Raw genomic sequence first — 25,993 nt, forward strand, 5'->3', positions numbered from 1 at the left:
ATAGTCTGGCAAGAAAATTTGGTTATGCTCCTTTGCTCTAACCTAGTCAGCAAAACTAAACTTGTATACTTATATCCATTTCCGAGGTAGCTGTTAAACAGTTGGCTTCTGACACTGATTTATAACAGTGTTAATAATAGCAAAATAGCTAATTCTTATTCTACATTTCATGAAAAAAATGCTACGTGTTACACACTTCTGATCAGTTTTTCCTATATCATTCAAAACCACTGTCATCAGAGATTCCTATCTTTTCCAAGAGGAGGAAGAACTTCATTTCCCCAGGTTACTGATACTGTTGGGATCAGCTTACATTTCCCCGGTAACATATTTTTTTGTGTGTGGAGGTAGGAGACCATACTGTTAATGGAACTTTCTCTCTTCAGAATCTCAGCAAAATATGCAAGAGAACTTGACAGAAAGAAGGAGAGGATATGTGGTATAAAAGGAAGGAAGTGTCAAAGAGAGTACAAGATGGTATAAAGACAGAAGTGAGGCAGAGAAAGACTATGAAGAGGGCTGGGGAGGTAGGACCACTGACAGAGGGATTACACATGGCAGTATGGAAAGCTTTAAGAAAAAGCTCTACAATCTGATCCAGATTATGAAGATACTTTTGCAGTAGGGCTGGACCGTCCAATACCGTAGTTGCCTGTCACATGCGGCTATATAATACATGAAATGTGGCTAGTTCAAATTGACATATGCTATAAGTATAAAATTTCCTTTAGATTTCAAGATTTAATACCAAAAAATCTCATTAATAATTTTTCATACTGATTATATGTTGAAATAATATTTTGAACATATTAGGTTAAAAATATATTATTAATTTTACCTTTTACTTTTCTAATATGGCTAATAGAAAATTTAAAATTATACATGTGATTCACATTTGTGACTTGCATTATATTTCTACTGGAGACAAAAGAAACATTTACCTTACGAATCACATGTATGTGGGCAATCCCTCCCATAAAGTCAATGTGAAACCTTCATAGTGTAGGACTCACAAATATTTTTTATTAGGGCTAAGAAATGTCTGACAGCAAAAATAGAGGGTAGATCATTCTGATCTATCTATCACAGACTAAGGAAAAGTTTACAAATGATTCAGAGAAAACAACTTTGAGTTATGAATCACATGTATTTTTAGGATTTTAAATAGTGGTCTGTGTTGCTATTTATAAAGCATACATGATATGAAAGTATTTCTTCATATGCGCAACTAGCTTCCACAAAACCATTCAACTAAATTAACTTCCCAAAATAGAGGGTTTGAAGACACTTAGGGCTGCTAGTCTTGAAAACAAGTTTATAAACTATTACCCAACTTGTAACGATATTATTGCCCTGATGCCTATTTCCAAAGGGATAAAAGGATAAGGGAGAGAGCACAAAGTCAACAAGGCATGCATCATCCAGTTTCTATTTTTTGTTGTTTTTCTGTTTGTTTAATACCTAGTTCTTTAATATATAAAAGGAAAAACAAGTTCTGAAGTCACATGACAATTATTCCCTATAGACAAAAAATAAAAATATGCCATATTATGCCCTCCTTAGCTGCTGCTGCTGGCACGCACACACACAAGGGGAACTTGAAAGCAGACTCGCCCACCTGTCATTCATGCACACCTTCTGGGGGCCTAAGGATGAGCCTACACAGCTTTCTGCTGCTACGACAACCAGTGGCGCCCAAGCATGCTGTCTGAGGGCTAGGGATTAGTCTGCCCCACTTGCCACAGGCTGCATACCCCGCCCCAACCCACCAACTGCATACACATTCTGCATACTGCTTGGGAGACAGAGGGATAGCCCACTGCTGCTCCTATCATCACCAACACACATTGCCCAGGAGCCCAAGGGCCCATCTGCTCACCCAGCATGCTGTTGCCACTGCTGGTACCCAAGTAAACTGCCTGGAGGCCTAAGAATCAACCTGTCCAGACTCACTACGTTTGGTGCACAGAATGCTGCCTGGAGCCCTAAGGATCAGCACTCAGCCTGCTGTGATCCAAGGACTGGTCTCTACCTGGTGTCCTCATCCCCAGCAAAACTCTACCACAGCCTTCACTAACCACCACAGCCTAAGCCATTGGGAAACTCTCAGACACAAATGACTGATTACAGCCCAAGAAATCATACAGAAACTATGCTACTATACCCATCCAGAATCACAACCGAAGCGCCTGACCCAAAAGAACAGATATATCTATAGGAAAAAGTATTTCCCCTATGAAAGCCAATCCACAAAATTTGAGGCAGTGACTATTACAGAAGATGCACAGATATCAATGAAAGAACACAAGAGACATAAAAAAGCAAGGAAACATAACACCCTCCAAAAGAACACAATAATTCTCACCAACATTCCAATGAAAAAGAAATCTATGAAATGCCTGACAAAGAATTTAAAAATATTAAAGAAGGTCAGTGAGATACAATAGAATATAGATAAATAATACAAGGAAATTAGACAAACAATTCATGATCTCAGTGAGAAATCCAACAAAGAGTTAGAGATCACAAAGAAGAACCAAATCAATCCTGGAACTGAAGAATTCAATGAATGAAACCAACAATGCAACTGAGGGCAACAGTAGACTAGATCAAGCAGAAGAAAGAATTTTGAACTTAAAGACAGAACTTCTGAAATAACCTCATCAGAAAATAAATAAATAGAACAAAGAAGGCCTATGTGAAATAAGGGACATCACAAAGTGACAAATATTTAAATTTTGGGAGTTCCAAAGAAGAGATGGCTAAAGGCACAAAAAACCTATTTAATGAAATAACAACTGAAAATGTCCCAAGTCTTGCAAGAGACATAGACATCCAAATATAGGAAGCTCAAAGATTCCCAAACAGATTCAACTCAAAACTGTCTTATCCAAGGCACACTGTAGTCAAATTGTCAAAAGTCAAAGACTAAGAATTCTAAAAAACAAGTGCAAACCTTCAAGTTATATAGAAGGGAATTCCCATCAGATGGGAACAACAATATAGCTGTTCCCAGACAAGCAAAAACAGGAAATTCATTACTATGAGACTGGACCTACAAGAAATGCTTAAGGAAATCTTACACCTGGAAGTGAAAGGATGCTAGCTACCAACATAAAAACACATGGAAGTATAAAGTTCACCAGCAGAACAGACACAAATTAGAGAAAGGAGTCAAATGTTACCACCATAGAAAACCATCAAACCGCAAAGATAAATAAGATAGAAAGAAAGAAATAAAAGATATACAAAACAACCAGAAAACAACAAAATGACAGGAATAAGTCCTTTCCTATCAATAATAACCATGAATGTAAATGGGTTAATTTCTCCACTTAAAAATTATAATTTGTCTGAAGAGATTAATAGACATGACCCAACTATATGTTGCCTATAAGAAACACGTCACCTGTAAAGACACATATTGCCTAGAAGTAAAAGGATGGAAAAAGATATTTCACACAAGTAGAAACCAAAAGCAAAGCAGGAGTAATTATATGAGATAAAATAGACTTTAAGTAAAAAACTTTTAAAAGGCCTGGGCATGGTAGCTCACACCTGTAATCCCAAAACTTTGGGACACTGAGGCAGGCAGATCACTTGAGGCCGGAAGTTCGAGACCACCCTGGCCAACATGGTGAAAACCTCATCTCTACTAAAAATACAAAAATTAGCTGGGAGTAATGGTGTGTGCCTGTAATCCCAGTTACTCAGGAGGGTGAGGCAGGAGAATCACCTGAACCCAGTAGGTGGAGAAGGTAGGGTGGAAGGTATAGTGAGCTGAGACCATGCCACTGCACTCCAGCCTAGAAGACAGAGCCAGACTCTGTCCACAAAAATTTAAAAAAATTAAAAAATAGGGCCGGGTGCAGTGGCTCACGCCTGTAATCCCAGCACTTTGGGAGGCCGAGGCGGGTGGATCACGAGGTCAAGAGATTGAGACCATCCTGGTCGACATGGTGAAACCCCGTCTCTACTAAAAATACAAAAAATTAGCTGGGCATGGTGGCATGTGCCTGTAATCCCAGCTACTCAGGAGACTGAGGCAGGAGAATTGCCTGAACCCAGGAGGCGGAGGTTGCGGTGAGCCGAGATTGCGCCATTGCACTCCAGCCTGGGTAACAAGAGCAAAACTCCGTCTCAAAAAAAAAATAAAAATAAAAAATAAAAGAAAGAAACAAAGTCATTACATAATGCTAAAGAGATCAACTCTGCAAGATGATATAACATTGTAAATATATATACAGACCTAACAAGAGAGGACCAGATACAAAAAGCAAATACTATTAGATCTAAAGGGAGACACAGATTCCAATACAATAATAGTTGGGGACTTCAACATCCCACTCTCAGCACTGGACAGATCATATAGACAGAAAATCAACAAAGAAACATTGGAGTTACACTGCACTGTAAACCAAATAGAGCTAACAGACATTACCGGAATACTTTATCCAGCAACTGTAGAATACATTCTCCTCAGCACAACTTAATGAAGCACCTCAAAGGATTAGAAAAGCAAGGACCAAACCCCAAATTAGTAAAAAGAAAGATATAATAAAGATAACAGTGGAACTAAATGAGAGACTAAGAAAATACAAAGAATCAATGAAACAAAAAGTTTTTTTTAATATAAAAAACAAAATCAATAAACCAGCTAGACTAACCATGGTCAAATCATACAATTTTCATATGTTGAATCATCTTTGCATTCCTAGAATAAACCCCATTTGATCATTTTTTTAATGTTGAATTTGGCTTGCTAGTATTTTGAAGATTTTTGCAAAAATGTGATACATTTATCAACAGAATGAAGGTTAAAACCCATAAAAACATCTCAATAGATACAGAAAAAGCACTTGATAAAGTTCAGTATCTCTTCATGATAAAAACTCTCAACAAATTAGGAATAGAAGAAACATACCTCAACATAATAAAGGCTATATATGACAAACTCACAGCTAACATTATGCTGAATGGGAAAAGCTTTCCACTTTTCCTCTAAGAATAGGAACAAAACAACAATGTCCACTTTCGCCACTCCTATTCAATGTAGTACTTGAAGACCTGGACAGACCAACAGGTAAGAGAAATAAAGGGCTGCTAAACTGGAAAAGAGAAAGTCAAATTGCATCTTTTTGAAGACGAAATGATCTTATATATAGAAAAACCTAATGACTCCACCAAAAATCTCTTAGAAGTGATCAAGAAATTCAATAAATTACCAGATACAAAGTCAACCAATAAAACTCAGCATTTCTGTACACCAATAGCACACTCACTGAAAAAAAAGAAATATCAAGAAAGCAATCTCATTTATAATAACTATAAAAAACGAAATAAAATACCTAGGAGTAAATCTGACCAAGGAAGCAAAAGCTCTCTACAAGGAAAACTATAAAACACTGATGAAAGAAAACTGGAGAGAATGCAAACAAACATGAAGACATCACATGCATAGGAATTAGAATCATATTGTTAAAATGACAATACTGCCTAAAGCAATCTAAAGATTCAATGCAATCCCTATCAAAATACCAATGACAATTCTTCATAGAAATAGAAAAAACAATACTAAAATTTGAATGCAGGCCAGGTACGGTGGCTCACAGCTGTAACGCTAGCACTTTGGGAGGCTGAGGCAGGTGGATTACGAGGTCAAGAGATGGAAACCATCCTGGCCAACATGGTGAAAACCCATCTCTACTAAAAAATACAAAAATTAGCTGGGCATGGTGGCACACACCTGTAGTCCCAGCTACTAGGGAGGCTGAGGCAAGAGAATTACTTGAACCCACGAGGTGGAGGTTGCAGTGAGCCAAGATCGTGCCACTGCACTCCAACTTGGCGACAGAGCAAGACTCTGTCTAAAAAAAAAAAAAAAAAAAAAAAAAAAAAAAAAAAAAAAAAAAAAAAAAAAAAATTGAATGGAACCACAAAAGACAAAGAATAGTGAAAGCAATACTGAGCAAAAAGAATAAACCTGAAGGTATCACACTACCTCGTTTCAAAAAATACTCTAAAGCTGTAGTAAACAGAACAGCATGGTATTGGTGTAAAAGCAGACATAAAGACCAATAGAACAGAATGGAGAACCCTATTCTGTTCATGCATTTATAGCCAACTGATTTTCGACAAAGGCACCAAGAACATTGGGGAAAGGATGCCCTCTCCTATAAATGGTTCTGGAAAAACTGGATGTCTATATGCAGAAGAATGAAGCTAGATTCCTATCTCTTATCATATATGAAAATCAACTCAAAATGAATTAATGACTTAAACATAAGACCTGAAACTATAAAACTGTTATGATAGCCCTAGCAAACTAATACCTTATTTCAGTAAATAAGGCTGGAAAGGAAAGATGGAATTTCAATTTCCTTACCAACATTTTGATTTTAAATTCAACTATAACTGACACGTATTTATTCCTACACTCCGCCACTGAACACATTATTTTACACAAACTAGGCAGTCAATATATATTTATAGAATGAATAAAACACACAGGCTTCAAGTTAATTATTTTGCCTAAATGCATGCTTAACAAGACTGATTCTAGGCTGGGTGTGGTGGCTCACACCTCATGCCTCCGAACACTTTGGAAGGCTGAGGCGAGACGATCACTTGAGGCCAAAAGATCAAGACCAGCCTAGGCAATATAGCAAGAACCCTCCTCTACAAAAAATAATTTTAAAAAACTTAGCCAGGTGTGGTGGCATACACCTGTGGCCCCAGCTACTCGGGAGGCTGAAGCAAGAGAACTGTTTGAACCCAGGAGTTTGAGGCTACAGTGAGCTCAGATCATGCCACTGCACTCTAGCCTGGACAATAAAGTAAGACTCTTTCTCAAACCCCACCACCTAAAAAACAGACAAACCAAAAAACCCAAAACTTATTTGATTTATACAACAACAAATACATGTATGTTGAGACAGGGTCTCATTCTGTTGCCCAGGCTAAAGTGCAGGGGTGTGACTTGGCTCACTGCAGTGTCTGCCTTGTGGGCTCAAGCAATCCTCGGCCTCACCCTCCCCAGTAGCTGCGATCACAAGCACATGCCACTATGCCTGGCTACATTTTGTATTTTTTGTAGAGATGAGGTTTCACCATGTTGCCTAGGCTGGTCTCAAACTCCTGTACTCAAGCGATCCACCTGCCTCTGCCTCACAAAGTGCTGGGATTACAGGTGTAAGCCACCATGCTCAGGTAACAACATATATTTTTCAAATGATTCTGGATGACACTCTAAAATTTGAGGGAAAAAACTGATACATTTTTCTTTCCCTTTACCAGTAAACTTTTAATTGCCCTGGTTAATAACTCATGAAGAAAATTCAGAATAAATTATTTAAAAAATTAGAAAAAATTATAAAAAATTAAAATTTAGCAGTTGGATATACATCACATTTCATCAATTCTAAGATATAACCTTTTTTTCACATTTTAACATCACTGACATCAGGACGCATCACAATCATGCATATTGTTATTGCAAACTGGCAGAAAGGGTGGTCAATAATGTGGAAGGAAATTCTAGATATCAGAGTAGCGCTACATAAGTGCAAAGGTGCAAAGTCTCATTAGTTCCACAAGACTGTAAACTGTTTAAATACTGTTATCCTTCTCTTTTACCCCCAACATCATGCTAGAGAATCCAGCAACAAAGACTTTTGGTTCTTTTATGTATTCTTTTAAGAAATGCTGCATCATCAAAGTTCTTAATGACAAAGTGGATGTCACTGAATAGGAAAGCATCCATATCAGTGGCTGAATCAAGAAACTATTAGAGTTGGATTGTGAATATGAAATATTAGGAAAATCTTAACCAATTTATTTTACATTTTTTATGTGAAGTTGAAATATGATAAAAATTTATTTCTAATTAAAAGTTGTTTCAATAAAATTAAAATTCTAAGGGAAAAACACTGTGTCAATGTTTTTTCTAATCTTAGTAATACATAAAATAATGATATATTTTACAATCAAAGGGATTTTCAATTCATTGAAATAGAACACTTTTTTTTTCCTAGTTATTCCTGAGAATCAGTAAGTCTCATTAGTTCCACAAGACTGTAAACTGTTTAAATACTGTTATCCTTCTCTTTTACCCCCAACATCACCAAGATCAGTCCTGGGCACAGAATATTTGTTCAATATCTGTTGACTGGCTGAGACCTGTCAGGTACACAAAGGCTTAATGTCATGGAAAGAGCGCAGGACTAGAAACCAGGAGGCACAGATACTAATGCCAACTCTGGCACTAACTTACTTTAGCTACAACCCTTCTGGGCCTTAGTTACCTTATCTATAAAACAAGAAGGGGCCAGACTAGATTATAGGCTAGACTAGACTAGAGCTCGACTAGACTGCCGAATCAATGTTTAAGGAGTTGACGGTCTTGGGAAACTAATGAGACTTACTTTCAGAAATGATTTTAAATGCTAACATTCCACTTTTTAAAAATGACCTGTGCGGCTCTATCTCTAAGACAGGATAAAGCTCTAGTTCTGAGTCCCTATATGTCAAGGACTATAATATAAATTCTGGCTCATCTTGGAAGATAGGAATAAGAACATTTTTGTGGGTATTTTTAATTAAACACAATTAAACATAATAAACCACTTTACAGTTATGGGTATAACAAATTTAAATGAGAGGCACTGGGGGTTACAGGGACAAGGACAACAAGATTTGAGCAGAAGTTGGTGGTGTAAAATTACTACAGTTGCTTCAAAATCTATTTACACAGAATTAACCCATATAGTCAATTCTCAATTATGTAGGTCTGGCTATTCAAGCCCTTTATTTCTGTTTTTCTCTTCCACTTAACTGCTTGTTAACTCATTTTCTATTGAAGAAAATCAATTTAAGATTTTATGATTTACTATAAACCCCGATAAATTAAAAAATGCCCCAACCATACTCCACATGCCGTATCTCAGGGAGTTCACTAAAACAAGCACTGTCAAGGACACCGCAAGGTACACCAGGAATCTCTGAATCTTCAGACAAGAATCCTTAAATAAAAGCTTCCTTGTACTGACAATACAGGCCTGGAACTGTTCACCTTTCTTTAGTTTTGAAAGGGTATCAGAAATTAAAATGCTACTGGCTTGTATGCTGATTCTGAGGAAAACATGTTATGCAACAAGTATAACATAGCTCAGAAGGGAGATTTTTTATTTTAGGAGTCACCTGGTTACAAAAACAAAACAAACTATGAGCAATGGAATCTACTCAATTTTCTCTTTTATTGTTTGGACCTGAGATCTAGTCATCATTCACTAATGGACTGAACAATAAAAACAGAGTACATAATTCACTCAGATTCTTCACTGGATGTCCCAACTGACAGCATTAGAATATACAGCATCTGGAAAGTGAGTCTATAAATCCCCACTTAGGCAGTCAATAACATGTCAATTCAGACATTTTTATAAAAATATGAATTATAAATCTGTTAAAATGAGCTAGAACTAATGAAAGATACTGTGGGAAAAAAATTAAAACTAGACAGGTAAGGGGGTACATACGGACTCCAAACTCTTTGTTCAATTTTTTTAAATAAATCTAAAACTATTCAAAAACAAAGTCTATATATTTTTAAAAAACAGAATGGAAAACAGAAATTAGGAACACAGAACAACATAGTAAAATTGGGAACTATAATCTCTTGTTTAACTCTATTTGCCCACATGAAGCTGCATCAACCAGTCTAGCATGGGGGGATCTAATACCCTTTGTTCTTTTTTCCCCATCCTACCTGAAGTCATTTTCTGTGTCACTTATCAGGTAATGAAATACAGTTTTAAAACATCTGTTATAAGGTTGTTTTATACTAATTACCCTGCAGATTGCCGTGTGACTAGTCACAAAGTTACATACTCTCTCCAAATAAAACACAAACAACTTCTGAGCAAAGGAAGGCATGCAGCATAGTGCCTTTAACACAGCAGTGATAACAACATGTATCTAGGTATTTGGGATTTATAGTTTATCAAACTCTAAGTGTTCAATATTTGCCAGCTAACTGAAAGGTGATGGGCTACCAACTATTTATGAGGCCTCTAGGTTTGGATATGAAGGGCTTTCCTCTCTTTGTATGTCATATAATTTCCTTTTAGTGACTGGAGTATAAATTTTTCCTTTCAATTTTGGGTTTTCCACTTAACGTGGACAGCAATTTTACAAAAGACTATAGGGAGACAAGCGTATAAAAACATAAGTTAGCACACACAGAGAAGGAAGATGAGTGGGAAAAGATGGTATTCCTTTTACTCTTTCCCATTATGGTCTACGTAGTATTATGGAATATGCTTGTATAATATTAGTGGCCTTTTGTAACCAAAGGAAGGACTCAAATTCTTAAAAGTTTAGGAAATTCCTAAATATTTACCCCTATCTAAAAATTCAAATCAGGGCCAGAAATGACAATGAAGGTGACACATGCTGGTATCTATCAACATGAGTGTTATGTTGCTGGCATCCCACTAATCCTCCTACCAATAGATTTGCTGATCAGTACAGATGGCAGTAGTGGCTATGAAAGTTTTTTCTAGTGAACAATAACTCTTGTGTTCCTCTACCAATAATTCAGAGGACTAAAAAACGTCATGCCAATATCGTCTCCTTTATCAATTACCAACTTACGTTTCTAGGCATTCTATACCATGGCTTTAGGACACTAAGTGTGCTTTTCAGAGACTCATCAAGAGATGCAGTTCTGGGAGCTCAATAATGGCCTACTTATACTCTAACCCCCTGAGGCAGTTTTGGAGGTTCAAATGTCACAGGAAATTGCTTCACAAGCCAATGGCTGTCACACCTTGCTCTATGGCATACCTGACTATTAGAAGTATTAGACATACCTCCATATGTCTAGCGGTTATCAATCAACAAACAGGCCAGCTGGGAAAATAGCCAAAAACCTTCCACTGGAAAGTTTTCAAGGTAGGCAGGTACTCACTCTAGTTTAGCACTTAATAAAGTATGTTTGGAGCAATAAAAATAATACACCAAAAGTCATCAAAGGGCTATGAATGTTACTGGATTTGTGACATCATCTTTTAATAACATCATTATTTCGTTTTCTAAAACCCAAAGCAGAAGAACCCAGTTTTGGAGATGGATCTGCTACTTGCATTCTCCATCCACTTCCCTCCTTCCTGCTCTCATATATGCTCATTCCTCAAAACAGACCCTAGTTTCTTCCAAGTACCTCCAAAGATAATCCAAACACAATTTTGGATAATCCAGGCACTGTCTATCTTCAGCTTAAAATACTATATTCTCTGTTTTCCTCTCAATCCCAGCTTTAGGTCACCCCAACGTCCTCTTTATGTTACTACTATGCTCCTCAAAATACTGAGTTGTTGCCTAAATTCTTTTACGTCTACTCTAAACACTGGAAAGACCTGAAAAACTGAGTTGTACACCTGAACTCCCCCTCTTCCAATACACAAGTCATAACCACAAGCCATCTCACCAAATCCAAGTTCAAGCTCCTGATGTTTGAAAGCCCCTGGAGCCACCCTACAAACACAGAGCTCCCAACTCTGCCCTATCAACTCCATCCACTGGATAAATATTTACTGGAGTACTACACCACATGTAAAAGGCCACGAGAGCCATGCTCTTCCTTCGGCGGAAGCTGTTCATCTCTCCTACATGTTCATATGCTTTCTATTCCCCATGCAGTCCTTTCACCAACTCATGTGAACACTCTTTCTTTTCTCAGACTAAAGCCTCCTCTCAATAACATCTCTATATTCACCTAACTTCCCGCCTCATTATCATTTCTTAACCTGATTTGGATCTCAAATATCCACTGAACAGTATTTTTCTAATTATGGGCTGACAGTCACTGACAGTGGTCTGTAGTTCCCCACTCACATTCTGACATAGATTTAAGTGTGTGTATTACCTTTGAGCAGTGATTCTCAAGCTTTATACGCATCAGAATCACCTGAAAAAGTTGTAAACAGACGGTTTGCTGGGCTAAAGGATTTGCATTTCTAAAAAGTTCCCAGGTGACACTCGTGCTGCTGGTCTAGGGACCATACTTTGGAAATCGCTGCCTTTGAGAGTCCGATGAAAGGTATGAAAAAATGCACAATATGTACATAACTTTGCATGTGATTTCAAGGGCGCATGATGGATGCTCATTCAAAGATATTCTCTTCTCTATATTCTGTTCTAAGGAACGTTTAAGATATAGTGTTTCCTGACCTGACAGGATGTGCTCGTTTGTGGTACAGGGAAATTCGGTCTGCGCAAACACTTCCCGAGAACGAGGTGGGATTTCCTGGTGTATTGGAAAGTCAGTTCTGTCCAATGGACTGTCCTTTTCAGTCTCATGTGTCTTTTTCACAGTCATGTGATAATTTTTCTATACTTCTAGCTTAATTCTCAGAAACAAAAGATTCATCACTTAGTATTCAAAAGGATCTTTGGAATGCCTCAAAAGAAACCCTTTAGGTGAGGAAACGGTCTCGTACAAAGAACATGAACATTGGCTTAAGACAGAACTAGATTGAAATCTTGCCTTTCCTAAAGGTGTGACCACTAAGCTTCAACTTCTTCATTTATAAAACTGGTGCTCTTCTAGAAAAACAATTTTGTTCCCTTTTAGGCAAAGTTTATGTGAACCCACTACAGGGAATGAAAGAGGGAGTGGTTCTACTACCTAAAACCAATGATTCTTATTTATGGTAAGGAATTTAAACGTTGGATACAGAGTAAACGTTTCAATTAAGAAAACAAGAAGACTGAACTGCGTAATTTCTAATATGCCTCAAATCTAACATTTATTTATGAATTCTAACTGGCCAGCATATCATTCACTTTTATTTTCTATTTATGCTAAATAGTAATTTATTCTTCAATTTAACCCAGTATAAACACCTTAAAAAACAATGATACTTTCTTGTATTTACCCTTCCTTTCTTTACTTCCCTTCCCTCTATAGTGTCTAACATTCCAATATCCACTAGAAAATGAAATATAAATAACAATCGTAATAAATTATTCTCCTTCCCTTAAATAGGCCCATGTAAAAGATACCTTGTCAACACAGAAAAACCTTTTTGAAGTTTTCCTTCGTATTTCCTCAACTGATAGCCAAAATCCATTAAATTCATCTTTATTCAATATGATCTCTCAGGACTTGGCTATTATAGATATAGCTCAATTGTGTATGTTTTATTTTTTAAAGATCTGTCATATATTATTTTCTCAATGTACAAGCCTATTAGTTTATTGCTGGATACTCTTAAGTATCAGTGAATGTGCATCAATGTCTATCAAAATTACCACTGATCTGTAAATTATCTTAAGCATCAAGTAATTTCAATTAAACATACCTCTTGTAGAAGACGTGGATCCAGGCAGTCACCATCATCATTAAACATAGACTCCCAGCTCTCCTCAGTCGCAGTACTTCCCTCTGTGTGAGAAGTTTCGGTTGCTTTTGGTTCGATGGATGTTTCCATAGATAATGATTCCCTATTAGGAGTAGATATACCAAATTCTATATCCTCTGAGTCATCTTGCTCTTTTGTTTTGAACTCTTCAGCAGTTCTTACTTCATGCAATGCTTCTGTTGTATCACCAGTACTACTCAGATCACTGCCCATGGTACTGTCGGAAAGTACTTTTGTCCCATTTAACATACTGAGTTCAGAGTCCAAAAAAGTTTCATAATCACTAACAGCAATCTTTTTTATAGGTAAGGAGGAAGCACAATCTGACAAGCTCTCTATCAACTTTCCTGTTGACTCTGTAAAACGAGATGAAATACTCTCAGCATAAATATCTGAGCAAGCAGTCAGGTTGCTGAAATTTTCAGTATCATTCCCACTTCTAGCTACATGAAGAGGGGTTGCATCTGCACTCATTCCTATAAACTTTGAGAAATTATGTTTATTATTGGAGGTCTCATCAGCTATTCTAACTGCAACTACATAAGGGATGTCAACAGTTACATGATCACTACAGGACATACCTGTAGGGTCCATCATACATGCTTTATTGGTAATGTCAGCTACATTCTTAAACCCATTGTCCCTACGTGTTTCATGAGCAAGGACAACTGTATCAGGAGGTTCATGCTTCACATGTAACTCATCAGCAGTGCTGTCATTCTTCTCACATTCTCTAATCATTACTGGACTAACAGTGTCATTTGTGCTCTCTAATTTGCTGACTGTAGTCATTTTATGAGAGACGTGACCCACAGTTTCAGAAATGGAATCTGTATCTTTCTGATCTAAGATGAAACCTGTACTACTGGCTATACCACCTACATTCTTAGCTTCAAAATCTATGCAAGTTTGATCAAAGACACCATCTGGACTTCCAGGAACAGAAGTAGTGGTGATGCCTCCACTGCTGGGCTTCAATATTCCATCTGATGTTTGCATGCCTTGTTGTACAATTCCAGAATCAGCACTTAGTTTAGTTGGTGCAATCATATTCTCAGGTTTCATTACAGAACTAAAAACTCTAGGAAACTCAGACAGTATCTCTAACACCTTGGCATCGGTTTCAATTCTGCTTTCCAAATCTTTGTCTTCAAATGTTTCTCCATCAGGTTCATGCCTATCGAAGTCATGGAATTCCACATTTTGGAATGGTTTGCTTGGAAACTGAGCCTCACTGATTTCTGAACAGGCCTGTGATAGAAGTATACTCCCATGCCCTGTCACATCTGTAGTTTCAACTTCCAAACACTCCCCCTTCTTTGGTTTAAAATGTCTCTGTAAAGATGCATTAGGTATAGCCCCAGCATTTCGGGCTCCCTGCTGATGTCCTTGGGATAATACTTCTTTGGATTCAGTGGTTCCTCTCTTAGAACAAATGCTATTTGTTTTTCGAAGGCAGGTATCCTTTCTTAATTTTGTTGAAGATTTCTTTCCTTCTCTACAGGTATGTTCCTTTCTGTCAGGATTGACACTTACTCTTGGAGCCTCTGGTTTGTCTCTAAAGACTTCTTTTTGGGAGAGAGAACTTTCTTTTTGCTTTCCTTTCACCACAGAGTTAGGTGAACCACAGCTTTCTTCTTCATCACCTGTCTTAAGGAGTACTGCACCCCTTCGAGCTTTTGGTACATAAAGTGCCATGTCAGGCCTTCTGGCTCGAACTCTGCACCTCTCTGCTTCTTGCTGCATGGCACCACCACAATCTGCAAGAGAATGATTTATTTATCAGACACTAATTACAATGTATTGAGACAAAATATTTCCTTTTTCATTTTTGAGACAGAGTCTCACTCTGTCACCCAGGCTGGAGTGCTGTGGCCCCATCTCAGCTCACTATGACCTCTGCCCTCTGAGGCTCAAGTGATCCCTCCACCTTTGCCTCCTGGGTAGCTGCGATCACAGACACACGCCATTATGCCTGGCTCTGTTTTTTTGTTTCGGGTTTTTTAAAATTTCTGGTAGAGACAGAGTTTCACCCTGTTGCCCAGGCTGGTCTCAAGCCCAGACTGAGCTGAAGGCAATCTACCCTCCTCAGCCTCCCAAAGTGCTGGGAGCATGAGCCACTGTGCCGTTTTTTTTATTTTATTTTATTTTTTATTGTCCAACATAAATATATACACACATAAAATGATTTTAAGAGTAACTAGACTGTTGTCTAAAAAACGAAATGACTTTTCAGAGAATGCTTTCTAGAAGACGTTGCTTTTGATCTAAGATTTTTTAGAAAAGAGAAAGTAGTGAAAAAGAGAAAAGTATTATTCTATTAATACCATTTAGTCAAGTGACTTGCCATGAATTTTCCTTGCTTCCAGCAGTAATAAAACAGAACTGGGTAGGATGAAGAAGGGTAGAAGACCAAGGAAATTGTGACGAGACAATTCACTCTAGTTACTTCCTGACAACCTCCATCATGGTTGCTCAATGGAATTTAACAAGAAGAAATTTAACAAAAGTTAAACGAACCTTTATCTCCTATCTACTAAATATAAGAAAATGTGCTAGGGAATTTCATATTATTTATTATTATTATTATTTTTTTTTGGAGACAGAGTTTCACTCTTGTTGCCCAGGCTGGAGTGCAATGGCACGATCTTGGCTCACTGCAACCTCCACCTCCCGGGTTCAAGTGATTCTACTGCTTCAGCCTCCCGAGTAGCTGGGATTACAGGCATGTGCTACCACGCCTGGCTAATTTTGTATTTTTAGTACAGACAAAGTTTCTCCATGTTGGTGAGGCTGGTCTTGAACTCCCAACATCAGGTGAGCCGCCCGTCTCAGCCTCCCAAAGTGCTGGGATTACAGGAGTGGGCCACCATGCCCAGCCCAAGTTATTCTTTTAATTTTCAAAATAATTCAATGAAATAGGGATACCTTTCTCCAGGGCAAAGAGAATAAGGAGGTTCTATACACAACAGAGAAACACCCACATACATGCAGATGCACCCACTGTTAATATTTCACAACATACATTTCAAAAGAAGACGATAATGAGAAAGCAGAGAGGAAAAAGGCTAACGAATCCTGTCCACTCCATTCCAGATCCCTAAAATTTCACCTGGTCCAGAATACTTCCTCAGTGAAAAAGCTCTATTTTCATGGCACAGGTTATTTTCCTTTCAGTCCAAGTAACACCGTGGCCTTGATCATCAAATATCTCCAGGGATGATTTTCTTCCTTTTCTCTTTTTATATCTTAGTTAATATCTAGTCCAATGTTCTTCATGTATTTTATGTCTACCATTTGTGGAATAATATGACCTTAACATTTAGTCATGCCAGGATTTTTCAAAAAATACCTAATTTTCAAAGACAGAGGTACTAAATTGTGTTTCATAGGAACGGATACCAGAGACACAGTACATCTTGATTACAGTAAGTAAAACATCTGACAAAATATATCATAATGAACTTCTGGATATAAAATGATGAAATGCGGATTACTTAGCAGAACTGATAAATGGACTCACAAAAGATTAAACAACAAAAAATAATAATATTGGGTGGAGATGAATTTAGAGATTATTTAAAGGAGGATTATATAGGCTTTTGAAATTCAACATTTTATACACTAATTTAGATGTAAACAATAAATAGAGTGCTTATCAAAACTGCAACTGACACAAAACTGATGGAATACCAAAAATTATAAAATTAAAATTCAAAATCATTTCTATAATCTGAAATGCTGTGCTGAAAGCAATATGAAAGTATAAAACAGTAAATATAAGGATGTTTTGGAGTTTTTTTTTTTTTAAAGAATCAAACAAAAGGCAGAAGACATGACTTCTGTACAATTTGCACAAAGAAAAATCTAAAGGCTATTATTTCGTTCACAAGGTCAATAAAAGCCCCAAAATCGTGACGTGATGTTTAAAAAAGCAACACACTCTTAGATTACAGAGTCTAGAAAATACATCACACAATGTAGAGCTAAAAGAACTAAAGGTATAACTCTTGCCCAAAGAGTTCTAAATGAAAAATCATGGCTACCTTTATACCTGAAAGATTGGTTGCTCTATAAAAGTGATAAAATTTCTTGCTTATGTTTCTATGTTTCTCCAGAAGTCAGTACTAGAATCAGTTGTCAGAAATTAAAGGAAAACAAAATTTAGCTAAATATAAGAAAGAACTCTACTTCTAGAGTTCTCCAATGTTATTATCAGGAAATGTGCTCTGTCTCTAGAAAAATTTAGATAAAGGCTGGATGACTGACATATACTAGAGAAACTCTAAATTCTATGATTCTATTTCTAATCTGCAACACACCTATCAAAGGCTTCAAATTATCTACTTTAAAATTATCATGTGCCAAAGTTAATGACTTTTAAAATTCAACCTTTTTTCTTAATGCTCACATAATAGTCATAATACTACTTCCTAAAGGGGAAAATCAGCATAATACATTTATATTATCTATTTCCTACCAAAGCAGTGATTTTGACTGTGCCATGACCAGCAGCAGTGTGCTGGCTAATATTCAGCAACCAGCTTTCCAAGTGTACTTCAGAGTATTACTTGATGTTTTTCTTTATGTCATTGATGTCAATGATGTGAGTGACTTCATAGTTGAATAATTTTTTAATAATGGAAGAATATGTACTTTTTTGTTACAATAGCTAAAGACATGATACATTTCATTAGCAGCATTTTCTCCATCACTTTAAGTCTAGACAATCAAGAAATAATAAATCAAACCCTATTTATGGCATTTGGCAATCTCTGTAAATTTTTTTGCCATAGCTAATTTCTAGTTATCACTGTGACATCACCAAAGTTGGTAAAAAGTGTACAAAAAGCGCACACCATTATAGTATTTCAACCAGAGGTACGATACACATAAATAACTTCAAAAGCACAGATCATAATAAAATGTAGTAAAATAATTAGCAACTGATGAGTGTGAAGTATTTATTAGCTTTGTAAAACTGTAATTTTAACAGTAAGCCTATGTACCTTAATTTTTAATAATAGCTGTGTTTAATAATCAGTTTGCAGAATTCCAAAAATTTTGACAGTCAGCTCTCAGGCCCATAGCAGACACTCCAATCCACCACTATGCCCATTCTTTCATAACTCACAGGCACGTCTCCATCTTATGGACTGTCACGATACCGTAGTCCCCGCTCTTATCTGCAGGGGATATGTACCAAGATCCCCAATGGATGCCTGGACCGTGGATAGTACCAAACTCCATATATACTGTCTTTTGCTACACATACATACCTATGATAAATTTTAATTTATAAATTAAGCAGAGAAAGAGATGAACAATAATTAATTAAATAAAACAAGTATAACAATATATAATATTGTTACATAAAATATATAAATTTACATATATATTTTATATAAAAATATGTGAGTGTGGTCTCTCAAAGTATTTTATAGTATGTAATATTTTCATACCATGGATGATCACAGGAACTGAAACCACGGAAAGCAAAACCGTGGAAAAAAGGAGAACACTACATTGCCAATCTAATTTAAAGCCTTGTTGCATTTTTATGAATTTCTTTTGCAACTATCGGCATGGAAGGCTTTTCACATTGGGAGTGGGGCTGCCTGCCATACACAATTTTTTTAAATGTGCCTTGGATTAAAATTTTCCCACCCTGCTATTTACTAATAGCACTTGATATTTTCTCTCTCTTTTTTTCTTTTTGAGACAGAGTTTTGCTCTTGTTGCCCAGTCTGGAGTGCAATGGTGGGATCTCAGCTAACCACAACCTCCACCTCCTGGGTTCAAGTGAATTCTCCTGCCTCAGCCTCCTGAGTAGCTGGGATAACAGGCATGCACTACCATGTCCAACTAATTTTGTATTTTTAGTAGTGATGGGGTTTCTCCATGTTGGTCAGACTGGTCTCGAACTCCCGATGTCAGGTGATCCACCCACTTGGCCTCCCAAAGTGCTAGGATTACAGGTGTGAGCCACCGTGCCCAGTTGATATTTTCTCTTTATTAACAGTTTTAACTTTTCCACGATTTTCTAAGTGCTTTTTATCCATCTAATTTCCTTCTTAACTGGATAGAATCCATTATTTGGGGGTGCATTTTGCAGCTAATTTGTCCTAGAAGGGCCATCAGCATGCACTTCTGTTCAAAAATCACTTTCTAAAGGGAATAAAAATTCAGATTCCTTCATAGTGGAGGTCAGTCAATTACTAACACATGTCTTTTAAATATTTTAGGCCAAATCATTTTTTTCTATATTATACTTTTGAACATTGGGATCATACCTGAGCACCTGTCCAATTGCTTCTACAGTTTCCAAGGCTCCCTGAGAGAAAATACTGGTAACTTCCTTTAAGTACCTCTCTGATCCATCTTCATGAGAAACTGAACAAGCACAACATAAATCGAGCTTTTATATTTTCACAACAGAACATCAACGCTGTTTGTCCCATATTTGGTATCTAAAACATATGGATCCCTCTTCAATCAACAACTGAGTATTGGCGCTTAAGGCACTCACTGTGGTAATTCAACTATGAATTGATTTAATCCAGTATTTACCAAAGGCTCACATGAGACATCTGATATTTGAGAGAAACTGCCTAATGGGCATACTAACTATTCATTCTTCTAGAACAAATTCTCTGTTAGTTCATCAGGATGCACCATAGCTAAAGTATATATATTGTCTTAAAATTTGATTTGGGAATAACTTCATATCTATAGATAAGTTATAAAAGTAAAAATAATACAAATAGTGCCCTTACACTGTTTAGTCATATTCATATATGGTTAATATTTTATCAATTGTTTTATCATTTGCAATCACGCATATTCCTCCTCCTCTTCCTCTCTTTACACAAACATACACACACACGCGGTTTCTTTCCTGAACATTTTTGAGGACAAATTACAGACATTATGGCCCTTTGCCCTAAATCCTTCAAAGTATAATATATTCCTATAAATAGTTATCAGTGTCAGCATATTTAACACTGATATAATACTTTCATTTAACATAAGTATTCCAATTTTGTCAAGTGATCTTGCAATGTTCTTTACAGAGTATCTCCCTTTCCATATAGGATCCAGTTAGGGTCAGGTAGTGCCTTTAATTGCCAGGTGTCTTTAGCCTCTGACATTCTAGAACATCCTCACAGTGAAAACTGTCATTTATGATGTTGACATTTTGGGAGAACAGCTCCCCTCCCCACCCCATTTTTAAGAGAATGCTCCTCATAGAAGATCTGTCTGATGTGTTCCCAAGATTAGACTGAGGTTACACATTTTCAGCCAGAACACTTCATGGTGGTGATGTGTCCTCAGTGTATCACATCTTGAGGCACATGATCTTCTCCTGTCCTTCAGTGATGCCCTTAACTTTGATCATCCAGTCCAAGTATTGTCTAATTTCTCTACTGTATAATTACTATGTATTTTCTCCCTTGCAATTAATAAGCAGTGTAGCATTTTAAAAGCATGTAAATATTCTGCTTCCTCATCAAAACCTCCTGCTATCGGCAGCATCCTAAATGCTGAATCTGATTATTCTTTTTTATTCTTATCGGATTCAATTTTTACTGTCATGGCTACAAACAGATGATTTTCCACCTTGAGCAGCCCCTCCATATTTACCAATCAGGAATTTTTCTGAAAGCAAAAGTGAACCATTTATATTAGCTCACTACAGATGCTAAGATTCCCTAAATTAAGATACAATGTTAAAATCTCAGCCACATGCATGTGCTTGTAATCTGAGCTACTTGGAAAGCTGAGGTGACAGGACAGCTTGAGGCCAGGAGTTCAAGGCTGCAGTGTGCTATGACTGTGCCTGTGGATGAACAACCACAACACTTCAGCTTGGGCAATGTAGTGAGACCCCAGCTCTTAAAAAAAAAAAAAAATCTCATCTTGCATAGTCATTGGTCAATACAGAAAATATCCATTCGAAAAACATTTCCTAACTTTTGCAAAAACAAAGCTGAAGGCAACTATTGTCTTTCCAGTATCTCACTTATAAAACAAAGAAAAAAAAGCATGTCTCTCAAAGTCATATAGTTTCTTTACCAGACACAACATAATATGTCCCATTCTGCTTTCTTTTCTAGAAAACACAGAATTAAGTTTGGTGTTCAAATGCAGTGACTAATCCATCTCAGGTGTCTGGTAATATTTGTTTCTCTGTCCCTTTATAAAGTTATCTCCAATTCCTTAGGGAAGGCGGCAAGGCACATGGGAAGGTATGGAAGGAAAATATTTTTGTGGAAAACATTTAGACAATACATTTATTTCAGATCTATTTTCTGATTAATATCTTTAAGTTGTATCAACTTAAATTTGTTTGAATGATGATATATTCTTTGGAATTATAAAATGTCTCAAATGAGCTATTCAGTATATTGAGTTCTAATCCTGGCATCCTCTTCAAATGATATGCAAAAAACTATGCAACAGAAAGATATTTATATAAAGCATACGCTACCAGACCATTATAATTCTCATACATTTAAATGCCAATGCAAATATCTTGAATGTTAAGATTCAACAGGCAGGCTTTTAATTCAAGATGACAGATTAAGCATTCAAGTATACCCCCGCAAATGGACCCACATCTATATGGAATTCATTTTACAATAAATGTGTTACTTCAAATCAATGGAAAAATATGGAATATTTCATGTCAGGACAAATGCCTGATTGTTCATTTGGCTTGTCAATATTGAGGGTTTTGCATGTATATTCAAGTGAAACTGGTTTATGAGTTTCCCTCCCTGTAGTAGGAGTTACATGATTGGGTTACCAAGATTACTGCAAGATACATTATGTAAATTAAAGATTTATAAAATAAGGCTGGGTGGGCTTACTATTGGTAGAGTTCCTCGGTAGCACTGTCTAGGACTCGTACTTTTTGGTGAAGATGTTTAAAAATGACTCATTTTCTTTAATGTTAAATGTCTATTCCAGTTTCTCTTTCTTCTAGAAAATCTACCTTTGACCTAGGTTTTCAAATGTATTGATATAAAAATTATTCACAGTACTTTCTTGTTGTTGCTTTGTCTCTGCTATATTGTCCCCCTTTTTGTGCTTAATATTATTTATTTGTCCTTTCTTACTTTTGTGTTGAGCAGTACCAACAGAGCTCTATTTTATAACTCTTCAGTGGGCCAGATTTTGGTTTTATAGATTGTCTCTGTTCACAATTTTTCTATTTCATTAATTTCTGCTCTCATCTTTATTTTCTCCTTCTTTCAAATTTCTTCAGGATTATTCTATTTGTCTTTTATTAGCTTCTTGGGATAGTGACTCAATTGGCTATATTCCAAAGTTTTTGTTGTTGCTGTTTTTATTTGTATTACAAAACTCATCATCCAGCTTCAAACAATGGCCAACGTTTATTCATTTTACCCATGAACATCTGAATTATTTTAAAATAAGTCCCAGACATCAATTTATCTCATCCTTAAATTTTGGGTAGTGAGCTCAACTCTGGTGGGGCTTTATCTGTGGGAATTCTATAACACAAAGGTTACTGCTCTAAGCCTCAGTTTACTTAAAGCATAAAATGGGGATAATAACAGACTTATAGTCACATTGAGCAGATAACCTAAAAAGATGCATGTACAGAAATTTGCTAGGCATGGTAAAAGTCTCCATAAAAGTTAGCTATTGTTACTTAAATAGACATTGAATCCCTTAAGTTACAAGTTTGCAGAGGGAATTAAGGCCCTTATGATACACTAGTATTCATAATGTCCCCTGATATCTGTTTCTCCTAGACAGCAACACCTATTGTAACCATGTATCCTGGTTTTGTTTATTTATTTCTCACTCATAGCCTAATGCTGTAAATACCCAATCATACAAGGTAAATACAATGCAACTCAACAGTAATGTGAAAATACAAACCTTCAAATGAATGGAGCATTTCATGAAGTCTATGAAAATAATATTAAAGAAAGTGCTCATCTCACAGCTTTAAAACCCTTTGATTCTGGCAGAATCAAACCACTCAACAACTGAAGATAGGACAATTCACTCAACAACTAAAGAAGGATGAGGAAAGAATAAGAATTGAGAAAGACAATGTTAAAGGGTTAAGAAAATATCTTGAGAAACCGGTGAAACCCTCAAGAGTTTTGATAAAGCTGATGTAGAAGGCTAGTTTATATAAGAAATGCTAGAAAAATCAAACACAAAATGAAGGAAGCTATCATACAATTATACAATTTTACTGGAAAAATTATGCCAAGAAAATATCACATCATTCTTTGTTAATTCTGAGAATTAGCATAGCTGCAACTACAATTTAAATTTTGATAAACATTCAGTAAAATAATACATACATAGTAAAATGTTTTCCTTTCTGAATACTGTCCCTAATGAATCTTTTTCATTAATAATGAATAAATTTTATCTCTATTTTTAATAGCTTTACTTTTAAGAAGTATTTTCCAAATACAAATTTTCTCAATTAGGAATTTATCTTAAGTGTATATTCCTAACAAGGAAAAAACTATTACCTAAATCGCTAACACTGATTATAACTGGGAGAGCGGGAACTGAAAGAGGAAAAAGTTATAAAGAATTATTATCTTTTTATACAACATATGCTACAGTATTATTTAAATTTGTTACAAAAAGAACATGTAGTATTCTTGTAATTGAAACAAAATCACTAAAATTTAAAGATATGCTTTTGTTTGGCATAATAGGACAATACTATAAATGTGTAAGAGAAAGCAAAGGCAATTAATATTGATAGGCAGATATTTATTGGATAAAATTTCTGTAAGCAGGGAAATTAGAGGACAAAAGAAGAAATTCTTTAATATACTTGACAGGAAAATGAAACAAGCAGCACATAAATTACTCCATGTTGGAAAGATACTCTCAAGTGTTGCAGAATGCTGAGCAACCTCTATTCTTTAGTTTAAGAATGATCTAGGACTGTACTGTCCAATTAGTCACAAGTAGCTATCAAGCACTTGAAGCGTAGTCTAAACTGAGATGTGCTGTGCATATAAAATACACTTGGATTTCAAACACTTGGTACAAAAAAATGCAAAAGGTCTATTATTTTTACACTGATTATATGTTGAAATGATACTATTTTGGATATACTGCAATAAATAAAACATAAAAATTAACTTCATTTGTTTATTTTTGTATTTTTTAAAGTGATTTCTAAAGAATTTAGAATTACCTATGTGGTTTACATTCACGGTCCACATTAAATAATTCTAATGGGTTAGCACTGGTCTAAGATCTTGCCATATCCCAAATGCCACAAGGACAAATATAATCTGCTTTTCTCCTTCTGTTTTGTTGGCTTCAGCATCATGGGAACACATTAAATCAGGAAATCAACTAAAGCATGAATGTACAGATAAGCTTATCTGCATACAAACACTTTAGTTCATAATGATTTTTTTAAAAGATCCAAAGAAGTAAAGTCTACTCACGTTACATAAATCAGAAAACAAAACCAATTCGACAACAATCTCAGAAGTAAAAGTCAGCCCCAACAAATTTAGGAGCATTTTTCCCAACTTACCTTTTTCTTTTTTCTCGAAAATACAGGTTTTTTATGTATGTTTGAAACTGTGGAAGGCTCTAGATGTCAAATCATTTCTTTATATTTCCTTGGTTTCACTATACTATGAAGAATATTCTTTATTCTCACTGGTCTACTTACAAACTCACAATACTAAGAGATGCCATGGTCCTTCCATTCGGCAGTATATATGTCCATTTGTAAAGGAATATAAGTACCTTAAAGGAACATTTAGTATGTCTGTAATTAAGTGTAATATTAAAAATTATATTAAGTGATACAAGTAAACTATTTCCGGGCACTAAGATAATTATATATTTTTAAATTCTAGCCATCCTCTCAAAAAAAATTCACTGCTCTCCTCTCCCCAATTTCATAGTTTGGTGAACAGTATCACTGTTAACCCAGTTGTTCAAGCCAAAACCCAGGAAGTCACTATCCCTGGCATTTCAATCAATTACCAAGTCCTATTCATCTACCTCTACACTGTTTCCAGTGACTTTCTAAAATACCAATCAGATTCTCCTGTTCATTTCCCTGTTCAAAATTCTTCAGTGGCTTTTCACACACAAGCTTTAAAGTATCTTGCATAACAAATACAGTCCTACATAATTTAGCTCCATTACCACCCCCAAAACTTCCTATCTGTCCAGTCTCATCTCTAGCTCCTCCTAATTTCAGGCTTCATAGTCCATCAACTCCAACTTCTAGTACTAGAACTAGAAGTAGTAGTGTCTAGTAGTACTAGACACATGCCCAGCTGACCTCTCATACCTCTGTGGTTTGAAGCATACTATTTTCTAAGTTGGATGTTTGCCTGACAGTCTCCTATTTATCCTTCAAGTCTCACGTGAAAGGTTACCTTTTCTATAACTTCATTACTGACTCTCCTTGATATTCTAAGGTATTTCCTATAAGTTTCCACTAGACACCCATCTTTACATACATACACTTTCATGAAAGCAATTATCATACTGCTTTATAGTTACTTGTTTGCACATCTGCC

The 25,993-nt window shown here is 36.1% G+C and overlaps 1 protein-coding gene across 10 annotated transcripts in view; it reads right to left on the reverse strand.

Annotated features, from left to right (window-relative positions):
- Positions 1 to 25,993, reverse strand: part of R3HCC1L (R3H domain and coiled-coil containing 1 like) — a 97,254-nt gene that overhangs the window by 15,975 nt on the left and 55,286 nt on the right. For all 10 annotated transcript variants that reach the window (XM_037729320.1, XM_037729328.1, XM_037729326.1 and 7 more), the window contains one exon: positions 13,365 to 15,184. In XM_037729320.1, the coding sequence (XP_037585248.1) occupies positions 13,365 to 15,184 (1,820 nt within the window). The remainder of the gene's footprint in view (positions 1 to 13,364; positions 15,185 to 25,993) is intronic.

Source organism: Cebus imitator, unplaced genomic scaffold, assembly GCF_001604975.1.
Source record: "Cebus imitator isolate Cc_AM_T3 unplaced genomic scaffold, Cebus_imitator-1.0 Scaffold299, whole genome shotgun sequence".
In the NCBI taxonomy this organism is placed as follows: Eukaryota; Metazoa; Chordata; class Mammalia; order Primates; family Cebidae; genus Cebus; species Cebus imitator.